General features: G+C 40.4%; 1 protein-coding gene across 1 annotated transcript in view; it reads right to left on the reverse strand.

Moving 5' to 3' along the window:
- ELOVL2 (ELOVL fatty acid elongase 2) overlaps nt 1-14,848 on the reverse strand; it is a 63,380-nt gene extending 48,532 nt beyond the window's left edge. Inside the window, exon 1 of the mRNA XM_080806543.1 lies at nt 14,687-14,848. Within this exon, the coding sequence (XP_080662669.1) occupies nt 14,687-14,689 (3 nt within the window). The 5' untranslated portion in view covers nt 14,690-14,848. The remainder of the gene's footprint in view (nt 1-14,686) is intronic.
- Nucleotides 14,849-15,234: the final 386 nt, after the last annotated feature.

Consider the following 15,234-nt stretch of genomic DNA (forward strand, 5'->3'; position numbering starts at 1 on the left):
AGTGTCTGTTACGAGCAGGCACAACCCTAGCGCTGAAAGTACAGGGGTAAATAAGACAAAGTTTGTGCCCTTACAGAGCTTTTGCTGCAGTACGTGGGGTGAGGGGGCAAATACTAAGTAAAGACAATACAAAAGCAACTTACTCAATGACATCAACTGAGAGGATGCTGTGAAAATGTTCTGCAAATTGGAAAGTGTACAAGCACAGAACATGCCGATTATCACCACTGGGGATGCTGACCCCAAGTTCCTCCAAAGGGGTTCACAAAATGAAGCTGCAATTGTTCTACTTTACTTGAAAATGAACTGATAGGGAATCAAGCCATACAAGACACAATAAGTCTACCAGATAGGAACGACGTTTATGCTGGAGGGCATCACGGACTTTGAACCAGAAACCCAGAGACTTCATTCCGTTTGGTCCAAAGCAGTCCTCTAGCCTTGCTGGGACCAGTCCTCCATGCAACAGCTGCATACCAGCCGGGCTGGTCTCTCGCTGCCCTCAACACATCTGACGCGTCTCCCACTTTTCCCACCTAATCTTAGTCTTTTCTAACATTGTCTCTTCCTAGGTCATGCAAAGTAAGACCGATATTGTCCACTTATTTCGTTTTTACCCCCACACTTAAACGTTTGTAATCAATTTTCACTACTTCCAAACCGACAGGAAGAAAGTAGGAAAACAAACTATGTACATAACATGCGTTCTCTTTCCTCATGATTTCAAATACAATATATGAATCCGTTAACTGCTCTATTTAAGGTTTTAATAATGAAATAATGACGATCCAGTGGGAAAGTCAGAGAGTGGAAGATGTGTTTTTTTGTAGGGTAAATTGTTAAGGGTTAAGGCATTAGATTAAGCAGTATTAAGAAGCTCAAGACACAGGCAATTTGATGTAGGCAGTTGGGCAAATAGCTAAGGTTTAATCTGATTATGGGGAGCTCTAAGGATTTTCTAAAATTATGATTCAAATCCTTGAAACAATTTTCAAAATACATTCAGTTTCCTAACATGCATGCATCTAAAGGTGAGAACTATTCAGCAGGAAAACCGGTTTTGAAACTAGCACGTAGCTTGGCTTTTCATTTTTTGCTAATTAACAGAACTCATGCAGCCTGAAGAAAAGGAACTAAATAGCAGAGAATGAAATCTTTATTACTTTTTCAGTCTCTCCAGAAAAAGCCCTGAATGTTAAACTAAAAACCAGTCACGGGAACATGGAGATTTTAAAAATGTAAGTAAATGTACATTAATCAAGTTAAACAAACAAACAAAAAATCTCTCTTCCAGACATAGAAAAACTGTTAGGTTTATAAAGATGAATAGAATTAAGTTTCTCTGGGTGACAGCCACCAGTTTTGAGTGTTCACCATCAGCCAGATTGTCTATTATGAGGAACTTATATACAGGTTATCTTATGTGACCCAATCTTCACCAGGTGTTATTGTTTTAAAGATAAAGGAGTGCCTGAGTGGCTCAGTGGGTTAAAGCCTTCGGCTCAGGTCATGATCCCAGGATCCTGGAATCGAGCCCCGCATCGAGTTCTCTGCTCAGGAGGGAGCCTGCTTCCCCCCTCTGTCTCTGCCTGCCTCTCTGTCTACTTGTGATCTCTCTCTGTCAGATAAATAAATAAAATCTTAAAAAAAAAAAAAAAAGATAAAGCAAGAAGTTACACATCTTCGAGGGGAGATAAATGGAGCAGAAAATTGAACCCAGGAGTGTGTAGTTCAAGAAATCACTTTTTCAAATGTTGACAACCTGACGATGAAGGAGTACTCACTCAACTGGTATGGCTGCTTTGTACTAGTGAGTCTGAAACAGACTTCAGGCAGTTAAATCTCAAAGTCAGTTGTGATACATGCCATTTCTTTTTAAGAGTCCGAGTACAGAAAAGACCAAGGGAAAGGGCGTAATGCTTACCTTGAATACCACCAAGGAGTAACAATTCTCTAACCTATGGAGAAAGGGATGTGAAACAGCATCTAAAGGCAATCTAAGGGCAATCAGGTTATCAGAACTGAGTATCGTTCTGATAAGCCAAAGCACCCTGTTTAAGCATAACGGCATCACTGACATTAACACACTCCCACAGTATGCACTTCCAAAAACCAAGGAAGCTGCTGGCCCAAGAGGATGAATCTTCCCTGTAACAATTTAAGGAAAGCCTCTGCAATGAGAGCAGAAAATGTAAAGCATAAGCTCCCTCTTTCTTCCTACCGTGTCAGAGAACACTGCACAGACCTCTCAGAGGCAAAGAAAATAAGGTGATCAGAACTAATTTTTCTGGAAAACTGAAAATGTCCTAATTTTATTTTTGAAAATGTCCTAATTTTATTTTTGCATTATGGACACCTTCTGTTTTCTTCTTAAAGGCTTGAGTTAATTTTTAATCTGGCTCTAACTAATTAACTCTAACTAATCTAACCTCAGTGTAACAGTTGATAAACTTTTGACCCTGCCAAAACAAGGGTCCCCAACTAGTCATAATGTCTGTTAAACTCAAAGATTCTATTAACCAAATTCTGTTTAGCAATATGAAAAAATCAGTAACTTAAATCTTTAAGTATTACAAGTAAACTCAAATGACAAACTGTCATTATGAAACAAAAGTTTATGTGCAAATCTACCACTGGTCTCTCTCATCAATGTATTTTTTTAAAAAGATTTATTTATTCATTCATTTATTTGAGTGGGGGAGGGCAGAAGGAAAGGGAGAGACTCTCGGACTGCTCATAAGCACAGAGCCCCAAGCAAGGCTCAGTCTCACAACCCTGAGGTCATGACCTGAGCCAAAACCAATAATCAGATGCTTAACGAAGGTGCTCCTCTGATCAATGTCTTAATACTACAGTTACTCAATTGAAAAACAGTGACTGCTTTACTTAATTGCATATATTGCATATTTATTATTTAATTGTCTACTAGATGGGTGTGGAGCCTGCTTTAGAGTCTCCCTCTCAAAAAAAACGCATAAAAAAACCCATATTTTTCCTTGCTTGCTCCATTTTCCATATATTTGAAATGCATCTTTAGATTTTATTTATTAGTTTATATAGGAGAATACAATCTATATAATATGTAAATACAGATATTATGTATATAAATATATATTTACCTATCTATTCAACCATCTATTCTTATAATTTGTAGAGAAGAAACTACATGGGGAAGTCATTCTGATTGTCCATTCTCATCTAGGATAATGGAGAAGAGTACTATAGCTTTCATCACATTTATATGAGAAGAGTACATTTACACTGATTCATGGATAAACCCACATGTTTTTGGATCAGAAGATTTATACCTGGTTTCGCTACCTCTAGTATGTGACCTTAGATAAATCATTTATTCTTTGAAACTCAATTTTCTCACCTGTACAGTAGGTATATTAGTGTAGGACTTGCCTCTCTCAAGTTTTTGTAAGGTTTCAAAAAAGATGTGTTTTCCAGTGCACTTTTACACACATTAACTGATTAATACAAAATAACATTATTACACTTGTAGTGTATTTAAGTGATAATGAAAAGCCAAAAAAGACAATGCATATGTAATAATCAAAATAATTATTCAGTAAATTCACAAATCATAGCTTTGTTTGTATTACTATTAAGATTCATTTTTAGGGGCACCTGGGTGACTCAGTGGTTAAGCCTCTACCTTTGGCTCAGGTCTTGGTCTCAGGGTCCTGGGATCGAGCCCCGCATCGAGCTCTCTGCTCAGCAGGGAGCCTGCTTCCCCCTCTCTCTCTGCCTGCCTCTCTGCCTACTTGTGATCTCTCTCTCTGTCAAATAAATAAATAAAATCTTATAAAAAATACTCATTTTTAATCTCAGTGAGAATTTAATATTATTATAGACTTCACTATGTAAAAATAAGAACATAATCTGGCCCCATCTACAAATTATATTATGAAAAACAAATATAATTATGGAAATGTATATGCACTCACTAATTTCAATAACATAATAAAATTATAGGTTTCACTACTTAGAAATGAAATAACCTGACCTCTTCCACAAATATGACTATGGAAATATAAATATAACTTGTAAGAATACATATACATCATCATTTACTGAAAGGTTACACAAGCATATGTGCATGGATGAAACAGCTACGTTACTGAAACATGCCAAACTCAATTGTGATAAATAATTATAAATGCCTTAAGAAATACTGGTCTTTAAAAGAACTGTGCTGTGGATATGTTTGCAAAGCAGATGTGCATTTCCAAATTAATCCTTTATGGTTGGTAAATGGGATTGATGAGAAAAGAACACTGCACTGGGAACCAGCAAAACTGGCCTTTGTTTTATCAACAAATAGCTGTTTAGAATTTGCTATAGGTTAGGCATTAGCCTAGATGCTTGAGATACTTTCCCGAGTAAGGCAAACAAAAATCTGTCCTCGTGAAGCTTGCAAACAAAAGGGGACATGAAAGGACATGTCATGAAAGGACAAACAAAAATCACATAATAATTAAAAGGTACCAAGTGCTACATAAATGAGCAAATCCAAGTGCTATGAAAAATATAGCAGTTTAAGGGGACCAGGCATATGTGAATATGTCAGGGCAGGTCTTAGTTTTAAATAGAGTTGTTAAGTTAGGTGTAGTTAAGAAACTACAAAGCAGTAACTGAAAGGAAAAATACACTAGCAGAAAACAATAGATTAGAAGATGCAGAAGAACAGATCAGCAGTCTGGAAGAGAGCATAACGGAAAGCACCCAAGCTGAACAGCCAAAAGCAAAAAGAATAAGAGAAAGGAGGACAGGTTAAGGGATCTCTTGGACAACAACAAGGCAAGGAACATTGTACTATATGGGTCCCAGAGGGAGAAGAAAGGGGCAGAAGTTATATTTGAAGAAATAATAGCTGAACACTTCCCGAACCTAGAGAAGGAAACAGACCCCTAGGTTAAGAAGCACAGAGAGCTCTGAACAAGATGAACCAAGGAAGTCCACATCATGATACGTAATAACTAAAATGTTAACGATTACAGACAAACAGAGAATCTTAAAAGCAGCAAGAGAGGAGCAACTAATTACAAAAGAAGGGAAAAGGCCTTCTGCTAATTCTTCAGCAGAAGCTTTGCAGGCCAGAAGGGAGTGGCGTAATATATTCAAAGTCCTGAAAGGGAAAAACAACAACAACGTATCTACCCAGCAGCAAGATTACCATTCAGAATAGAAGGAGAGCGTTTCCCCAGACAGACAAAAGTTAAAGGAGTTCATCACCACTAAACTGGCCCTATAGGAAATGTTAAAGGGACTTCATTAAGTGAAAAAGAGAAAGTCATAATTGGAAGGAAAATTATGAAATATTCAAAATTAGAAAAATTATGAGAAGACAAAATTTCATGAGTAAAAGCAAACACACAGTAAAGATAGAACAATCACAGAGCTACTATGCATGTTACAGAACAGAAGTAGCAAAACCAATTATATCATAAAGATTAAAGGGACCTCAGAATAAAAACACATAAATTATAGTAACAAATATACAAAATGTGATGGGGGGAGTAAAAATTTTTTTTTTTTTAAGAATGTGTGTGAATGTAAATGACCATCAACTTAACACAGACTGTTAAATATTTAAGATGTTATGTATGAACCTCATGGAAACCACAAAAAAAAAAAACCTATAATAAGTACATTAAGAAAGCCAAACATAAAAGAAAGTCATCAACCATAAGGAAAGGGAACAAGAAAAAAAGGAACAGAGAAGAATTACAAAGGGGAAAAAAAAAAAAAAAAAGAAACCAAACCTAGAAAACAATTAACAAAATTGCAGTGAGTACATACCTATCAATAATTAATTTAAATGTAAATTGTCAAAATGCTCAATCACACTGGGAAGGTTATATGCTATGGTGAAAGCTGTGAATTGTGTAAGACTGATGAATCACAGACCTGTACCCCCCAAACAAATAATGCATTATACGTTAAATAAATAAATAAATACTAAATGATCAAAAGATACAGGATGACTGAATTAAAAATAAAAGTCACATAGCACATACGCCACCTACAAGAGACCCACTTCAGATCTAAAGACACATACAGATTGAAAGTGAAGGGACAGAAAAAAATATTTCATGCAAAGGGAGACAAAAATAAAATAAAAGCCAAACTAGCAATACTTGTATCAGACAAAACAGACCTTAAAACAAAGACTGGGGAGCTCCTGGGTGGCTCAGCTGGTTAAGCCTCTGCCTTCAGCTCAGGTCATGATCTCAGGGTCCTGGGACTGAGCCCCACATTGGGGCTCCCTGCTCAGTGTGGAGTCTACTTCTCCCTCCCACTCCCCCTGTGTGTGTGCATGTGTGTGCTCTCTCAAATCAATAAAATCTTTAAAAAAATAAAAATTAAAAAATAAAACAAAGACTGGAACAAAAAAATGGCATTACGAAATGATAAAGGGATCAATATAACAAGAGGATATAGTAATTGTGAATATCTACACACCCAACAATGGAGCACTTGAATACATAAAGTAAATATTGAAAAATATGAAGGGAGAAATTGACAGTAATATAGTAACAGCAGGCAACTTTAACACCCACTTACAACAATGGGTAGATCATCCAAGCAGAAAAATCAACAGAAGAAGGAAATAATAAAGACTGGAGCAGAAATATATGAAATAGAGATTAAAAAAAAACAAACAAACCAAGAACGAGTTCTTCAAAAAGATAACAAAATTGATAAAGCTTTAGCCAAACTCATTAAGAAAAAAAAGAGAGGATCCAAATAAGTAACATCAGAAATGAAAGATAAGTGACAACGAACACCACAGAAATATAAAAGAATATAAAAGTTACTAAGAAAAATTATATGTCAACAAACTGGACAACCTAGAAGAAATGGATAAATTCTTAGAAATGTACCATCCTCCAAAAGTCAGTCAAGAAGAAATAGAAAATCTAACCAGACGAAACTAACAACAAAATTCAATCAGTAATCAAAAAACTTCCAACAAATAAAAGCCCAGGACCAGATGGATTCACAGGTGAATTCTACGACACATTTCAAGAATTAACATCAATTCTCAAACTATTTCAAAAAACAGAAGAGGAAGGAAATGTCCAGATACATTCTATGAGGTCAACATTACTCTGACACCAAAACCACAAACTACAAACAAAGGAAACTATAGGCCAATATACCTGATGAACACAGATGCAAAAATCCTCAATAAAATATTAGCAAACCAATTCCAACAACACATTAAAAGTGTCACCACGATCAAGTGGGATTTATTCTGGGGAGCAAGAATGGTCACTATGTACATATCAGTCAATGTGATACACCACATTAACAAAACAAAGGATAATAATCATATGATCACACCAATAGATGCAAAAAAGCATCTGACAAAATTTAATATCCATTTGTGACGAAAAATGCTCAACAAAGTATGCTTAGAGGGAACATACCTCAACATAATAAAGGCCACACATGACAAACCAGAATGAACATCATGGTGAAAAACTGAAAGCTTTTCCTCTAAGATGGGGAACAAGATAAGGATGTCCACTCTCACCACTTTGATTTAACACTGCACTGTAAGTCCTAGTCATAGCAAGCACACAATGAAAGAAAGAAACGGTATCAAAATGGGGAGGGGAAAAAAGAAAACTCACTATTTGCAGATGTAACAGGATACTACAGATAACCCTAAAGACTTCACCAAATCACTGTTAGAATAAAAGCATTCAGTACGGTTGCAAGATATAAAATGAATATACAGAAATCTGGGGCATTTCTATATACTAATAACAAAGCAGAAACAGAAATTAAGAAAACAATGACAGTTGTAACTACACCAATACCTAGGAATAAACTTTACCAAGGAAGTGAAAGACCTAGACTCTGAACACTATACAACACGGATAAAAGAAATTAAAGACACCATAAACAAATGAAAAGATACATCATGCTCATGGATTGGAGGAATAATACTGTTAAAATGTCCATACTACCCAAAGCAATATACAGATCCAGTGCAATCACGATCAACATACAACAGCACTTTTCACACATCTCAAAATAAACCATCCTAACATTGGTATGGAACCACAGAAGACCCTGCACAGCCAAAGCAATCTTGAGAAAGAAAAACAAAGCTGGAGGCATCACAATCTGATTTCAAAATACACTACAAAACTACAGAAATCGAAACAGCATGGTACTGGCACAAAAACAGACACATAGATCAGTGGAACAGGATAGAGAGCCCAGAAATGAACTGATGCTTATGTACGTTATTCAAACTATGACACAGGAGGCAAGAATATACAATGAAGATACGACAGTCTTTTCAGTTAATGGTGCTAGGAAAACGGGACAGCTACATGCAAAAGAAGGAAGGTGCCCAACTTTCTCACACCATACACAAAAAGAAACTCAAGATGGATTAAAGGCCTAAAATGTAAGACCCCAAACCATAAAAATCCTAGAAGAAAACACAAGCAGAAATTTCTTGGACATCAGCCTTATTAACAGTTTCCTAGATCTGTCTCGTCAGGCAAGGGAAACAAAGGCAAAAATACACTACAGGGACTACATCAAAATAAAAAGCTTCTGGACAATGAAGGAAACAACAAAACAAAAAGGCAATCTGCTGAGGGGAAGAACGTATTTGCACATGATATCTCTGATGAAGGGTTAATTTCTGAAACATATAAGTAACTTACACAATTCAACACCAAAAACCCCAAATAATATCCAATTAAAAAATGGGTACAGGACCTGAATAGAAATGTTTCCAACTAAGACATCTTTGGCCAATAGACACATGAAAATCTGCTCAACATCGCTCAGCATCAGGGAAATACAAATCAAAACCACACTGAGAGTCCACCTTACACCTGCCAAAATGGCTAGTATCCAAAAGAAGAAAAGTAACAGGTGTCGGCGAGGATGTGGAGAAGAGGGAACCCTCGTGCACCATTGGTGGGAACGTAAAATGGTGCAGCCACTGTGGAAAACAGTAAGGAGGTGCCTCAAAAAATTAAAAATAGAGCCACCATATGACCCAGCAACTCCACTACTGGGTATTTACCCAAAAGAAATGAAAACACTAATTAGAAAAGATATATGCACCGCTATGTTTATTGCAGCATTATTCCCAATAGCCAAGATATGGAAGTAATAGGTGTCCATCGATAGATGATGGATAAGTAAGATGTGTGATATATTTGTATATATATCTCACAATAGAATATTAGTAAAAAAAAAAATGAGATCCTGTCATTTATGACAACATGGAAAGACCTAGAGAGTACGATGCTAAATAAGTCTGACAGAGAAAGACAAACACTACAGGATTTCATGTATACGTGGAACCTAAAAAAAAAAAAAAAAGAAAAAGAAAAAAAAAGCAGATGAAGAAAGAAAAGCAGAAACAGACTCAAATACAGAGAACTGGTGACTGCCAGGGGGAGGAGGGATTGGAGGACAAACAAAATGAATGAAGAGGAATAGGAGATGCGGGACTCCAGTTCAGGAATGAAGCAGTCACAGGGATGAAAGGTACAGCCTGGGAATACAGTGGGTTTCGTATCGTATTGTAATAGCACTGTCTGGGGACAGATGATAGCTATACTTCTAATGAGCATAGCATAAGGTATAGATTTTATTGGATCACTGTGTTTGTTGTACTCCTGAAACTAACATTTAAAAAAAAGAAAGAAAAAGAAAAGAAGAAACCTGTCTTGACTACTGCTTCCCAAATTTTTTTTGATCCTAAGATCGTTTTCTCTTAACACTTACGAAAGAAGAAAAAAAAAAACGTATTAAGAAGACAGCCATACAGGGACACCTGGGTGGCTCAGTGGGTTAAAGCCTCTGCCTTCAGCTCAGGTCATGATCCCAGGGTCCTGGGATCGAGCCCCGCATCGGGCTCTCTGCTCAGCGGGAAGCCTGTTTCCCTTCCTCTCTCTCTGCCTGCCTCTCTGCCTACTTGTGATCTCTGTCTGTCAAATAAATAAATAAAAATCTTAAAAAAAAAAAAAAAAAAGAAGAAGACAGCCATACAACTCTCTGGCAGAAAGATCTAGCCAGGCAGCCAGAGAGAAGAGCCAGTGTAAAGGCTCCACTGATTCTGCCAAAATAACCCTGTGAAAGGAGAATACCCCATTTTGCAGATGAGTAAATAGTGTCTCAGAGTGATGGGATTAAGGCAATAGAGCTAGTCAGTAAAAAAAAAAAAAGCTAGGACTAGAAAGAAACTAGGTATCTTGACTCTTGGTCCAACACCTTGCTGTTGTTTCCTGCCTCTGTTCACCAGGCTAGAGGAAAGCTGTTCTGTTTCCTATCAAGCCCTGAGTAAGGTGTTACCACAGTTGTGGTTGTCGTTGCTATTATTATTATTAATCAGGTCCATTGATACTTCTTGAAAGATAGTTAAAGCTCAAAGAATACTTTCATTTTTCCTTCTCATGGTTTATTTTTCCCCTTCCTTTATCTGTGCTTCTTTCCTTGGGTGGGTCGTTGCAATATCAGATTTTCAGTTAAAGGAATTCTGTTTCTTTGGATATTTGATAAAGGTGTGAAACACAAGAATAAGGTATAAAATAGAAAGCATTTATAAATGAACATACGAAAGAGCTATGAGAGAATGGCGAGAATGTGGAGCCCCACGACAGGGAGGCAGAGAGCGACCTCTCTCCAGGGGCAAGGGGAGGTGAGGGGGTTGCAGGAAGGAAGGGAAGCGCCACACAGGGAGGAGGCAAGAAGGAGACCTTGGAAACATGTCAGGACCAGAGCGCCCCTAGCTTTAAGCGACTACAGGACAATGAGGACTCTGGCCTTGAAAAAATAACGAGCTTCAAGTACAAAGGTTAAAAACTAAGACGCCACAAAGGAGGATATTGTAAGAAAGACAATAGTGGAGAAGGGGCTGGAGAAGAGAGAAGATGTAAAGAGAGTCTCAAAATGTGAGAAGATATACAATGAACAATATAAAAGAAAAAGGCAAGTAAGAATCCGATTTCAGACACAGTAGACTTGAGAGCTGGTGGAATTACTAGCAGCCAAAAGGACAGTCTGAAAGCTGAGTAGCTGACTTTTGGTAACACTAGGTTTAAGGTGGCAGTGAGGTTCTCACTAGAGGGAAGGGCCCAGCACACAGAAGGTAAATTTGGAACATGTGTCATCTGGGCCTGTTTTGTCCCACAGGTGGCTACTGAGCTCCTGAAATTGTGACTCACCTGAACCGAATGTGCTGTCAGTATAAAACACATAACAAGATGTTGATTTCATATGGGGGAAAAATGTGTACTAATTTTTTTTTACAGTGCTTACATGTTGAAATAATATTTGCATGAATTGGGTTAACTAAAATCTATTATTAAAATTAATTTCACCTGTCTTTTTACTTCTTAATGCCACTATTAGAAAATTTAAAATTACATATACAGTTTGCATATTCCTACTGGACGGTGTTGATACAGAGCAATACTAGATACATTTCAGGATCACATAAGGGGATGAGATCCATGAGTAAATCACAGACATTATTGAGATTTTTTTCAACTGAAAACAGCCTGATTTGGAAAAAAGAACGCACGTCATTATAAAAGATAATATTCACTGAATGCTCGAAGAACTATACTGCCCACAGTTAGTGCATTATCTTCTTTGTTCCTTCCAACAGCTTTATGAAATGGTATCATTGTCTTCTTTTATAGAAAAAAAAACTAAGTACTAAAGAAGTTAACCTGCCCAAGGTCACAAAGTTAAATCTTGGTATTGGGATTCAAATCCATGACTCACTCCAGATCTCAAGGTCTAAACTGCCACATCATCAATTCCAGAACAATTTATACTCTGCAACTGTTCAATTGTTAGATTTTAAATGGCTATATTTAAACTAACAATTTATTAGAATGGTTCACTGTCAAGAGTCAGAGACATACCAGAGATGTCCTAATTCGATTACAATACAAATGTATAAATTTGTAACTTCAGAATTTTGCTGAGCTACTCATGTTGGCATATTTTTACCATGTTGAGCTTAAATAAGAGCTTACTGGTGTAACCTCTTGTCCCTTATCAACATCTACTCCTAAATATCCAAAAAGGTCAGGTTAGATGGTAGACTGTCCAAGGGAGAGGATTCTGGGCACAACCCTCAACAGTAGGACCCTGTTTTCTGAATATAACAAATTGATGATACGGAGCTACTTAAATTTTAAAAACCCACTTTCAGACTATGAAAGCACCTGAACCTCCCAAACTGTGATTAAAATGTTTTGAAGGGATCAGTTACACGCCAATTTTGAAAAAAGTATTTTTAAGGGAGCTGGATGAAGTTGCAACTTTTTGTTGAAAGAACAAGAATTAAGCTTACCCAACTGGATAGCTTTGAAAGAGGATTTATATTCCTTGAAAAATATATTCCTTGAGGAACAGACAGGGAAAAAATGGCTTGATATTTTGACTGGAATAACATAAAATCTCCTACAAATATAAATTGGGACCAAAAGAATGAGCTATTTTTCATTTATGTTTGGTGGTTGGATTTAATTTTAAAGACAAATGTATCATTCCTTCCTTTCCGTCTTTCATCTTTACTACCTATCTGGCCATGACAGCGGTTATCACAGAACTGCTAAACATGAAGAGTAACAGCTAAATTACATCATTTTCAGGAACTTGCCCATGTAAATTTTACTAGGCAGTTTGGCTCAGATTATAAAAACACATGTCCCCAGGCTTAAAACAAAGGATTGCTAAACATCTACACTATAGAAAGGGGAAAGCAAAAGGGAATTTGAAGGAAAAAATATAAGCTTTGGAATAAGACTAATTAGCAGACATCGAGAGAAACTACATTCACGGTGGACATGGATTCAAAGCAGTATCTCTCTGTAGGGACCCAGTAGCTTATTTTGGAATTTAACCCCCAGAAACCTTCCCACTGCCAGCATTTTTTAAAGTGACAGGACTTTTATGTGGACATAGGCACAAAAATACCTCCTCGGAAAACCCAAAGTTTCTGAAAAATGCTTTTCTGAAAGGGCAGTATCACAACAGTACAGGGTAGAGTTAACAAGAGCAAGCCCTTTATTTTGGCTGAGATTAATTCCCATGACTCTTCCATTCCAATTATGGTGATATCCTTGGACGTTTCTTACTCATTACAATTCATAATAATCTGTAACAAAGGTTCAGGCCCCCAAGGATCCAGTTAGCTCTAAAACTGCTTTATCCATCCAAGTGCAAAGATGTCAAGGAAATGAAGTGGTAGACCCAGGCATTAAGAGATGGCTAGCTCTACTCTTCTCATTGAGAGTGGCCAGAGTCCCTCATTTCCAGGAGCATCCCTCTTCTCAAACTTCCCTGAGCTTCTCATCCTTATGGACTGTCAACGGGATAGGTAATCCTTGTAGTTGCCCTGCTGCTTCCCATTTGTACATCAGCATTAGTACGCTGGGTTTGGGGGTTAATTTTCTCTTTATCAAGCACATATTATGTGCCAGGCACTGTTATAGGTACTAGAAATATTAGCAGTGAACAAAATGAAAAAAACCTCTGTGCTGATATTTACATTCTAGTGAGGAACACGTTCAGTAAACAAGATAAACAAAAGAGACTGTTAAATAATGCTATAAAGGAAAAAAATGAAGCAAGAAGGGTGATAGGAAATGTGGTGGGTGGGGTAGGAAAGGCTGAAATTTTAGACAGGGTGGCCAGAGAAGGCGGAGAAGGCTTCACTTCACTTATAATCAGGTAGATGGTGTGAGCCTGCGAGGGTGGAGAGAGAGAGAGCAAAATCCGGGCCTGATCAGTGTCAGCTGGAGTGGGAAAAAGAAAGGAGATTAGCATACTTTAACAAGCCTCATAGTGGAGAAGGAACCATATGGAAACCATATCACTTTCTCTTTTTGTAGTCACAGAACCAGGTTCTTCTGCCAAAACTCTCAGGCAGTTCATGGGATACCCACGGACACACACGCACCCCTCTCTCTCCAGGACAGAGCCCCGTGGGCAACAAAAAGCGGTGTGAATTCAGAGCCGAGTACTGGCCCGGGAAACTGGGAGAGTCGTCGTCGCAAAGAACACACCAGACCGCCCACCTCCCCCAATCTCCGTAAACAAATGGGAACCTCCCCGATTCCACGATGCAAAGCCAGGGAGGCCGGGGCAAGCACGCAGACACACCCCCGGGATTGCAGGCACGGCGCGGGGACGAGAGGAGGCATGGATTCAACCGTTAGAGACAACACCCCCAGAATTTCCGGAGGCAGGGCCGGGACCACACGAGGGAAACGCCGTCCCCCCGCCGGGGGTCGGGCCGGGGAGGAAAGCACGGTGCGGGAGGCGAGCGGGAATGGCCGCCGCGGGAACGGGGGTCGGTTTCGTCGGGCATCCCGGGCGCCCGGCCGGCTGCGCGCTTGCAACAGGAGGCTGGACGCGAGCGGGCGCCTCGAGGTGCCGGGGCGGGACCGCGACCCCCAGACAAAGATCCCGAGCCCGCGGCCCCGGCCCGCGCGCCCGCCCCCCGCCCAAACGTTCACCGCCCCCTCCCCAGGCCCACCGAGCGCCACGGGTTCCAGCAGTCGAACCCGCAGCTCCCGCGCTGCCGCCGTCCGCCCGGCCCCTTCCCGCCCAGTGCGTTGGTCGAGGAGAGAAAGGAGAAAGGCGGCGGCGGCGGCGCGCGGCGCCCACTCACCATGATCCGCTGAGGCGCGGCGACCCCGGCGGGCGAAGATGCGCTGTCCAGGGTAGCCAGCGTCCCTCTGCCCCGCGCTCCCGCCGCGCCCGCTCTACTTACCCACGCCCACACCCACGCCCGGCGCGCGCACGCCCGCCCGCCTCCCCGCCCCCTCGGGCTCGCGCCGCTCCCGCGCGGCGCTTCGAGCTCCAGGGCCGTTTCGGGCGCCCGCCGCTCCCCACCCCCTCCCCTCGCCGGGGGCTCGCCCGCCGCGGCGCGAGGAGGGCGGCGGGGGAGGGGCGGGGGCGGGCGAAGCCGGGCCCCCGGCGGCCTCGCGCGCCCCCTCCCGGACGCCCGGCTCCGTCCGCGGCGCCCCCTGCCGGCCGGGTGGCGATTTGCAGGCGCAGCCGATGCCCGTCGCGTGCCGGCGCCCAACGTTCGCAGAGCCTCCGCGCAGACCGCTCCGCCGGCCACTGCCCGCTGCCCACCCCCGCCGAATCGGCTGCGGCTGCGGGAGCTGCGAGGACCCGCGGCTGTAGCGGGCCAGGGCCCTGCTCCTCCTCTTA

This window comes from Martes martes (genome assembly GCF_963455335.1).
Source record: "Martes martes genome assembly, chromosome: 6".
NCBI lineage: Eukaryota > Metazoa > Chordata > Mammalia > Carnivora > Mustelidae > Martes > Martes martes.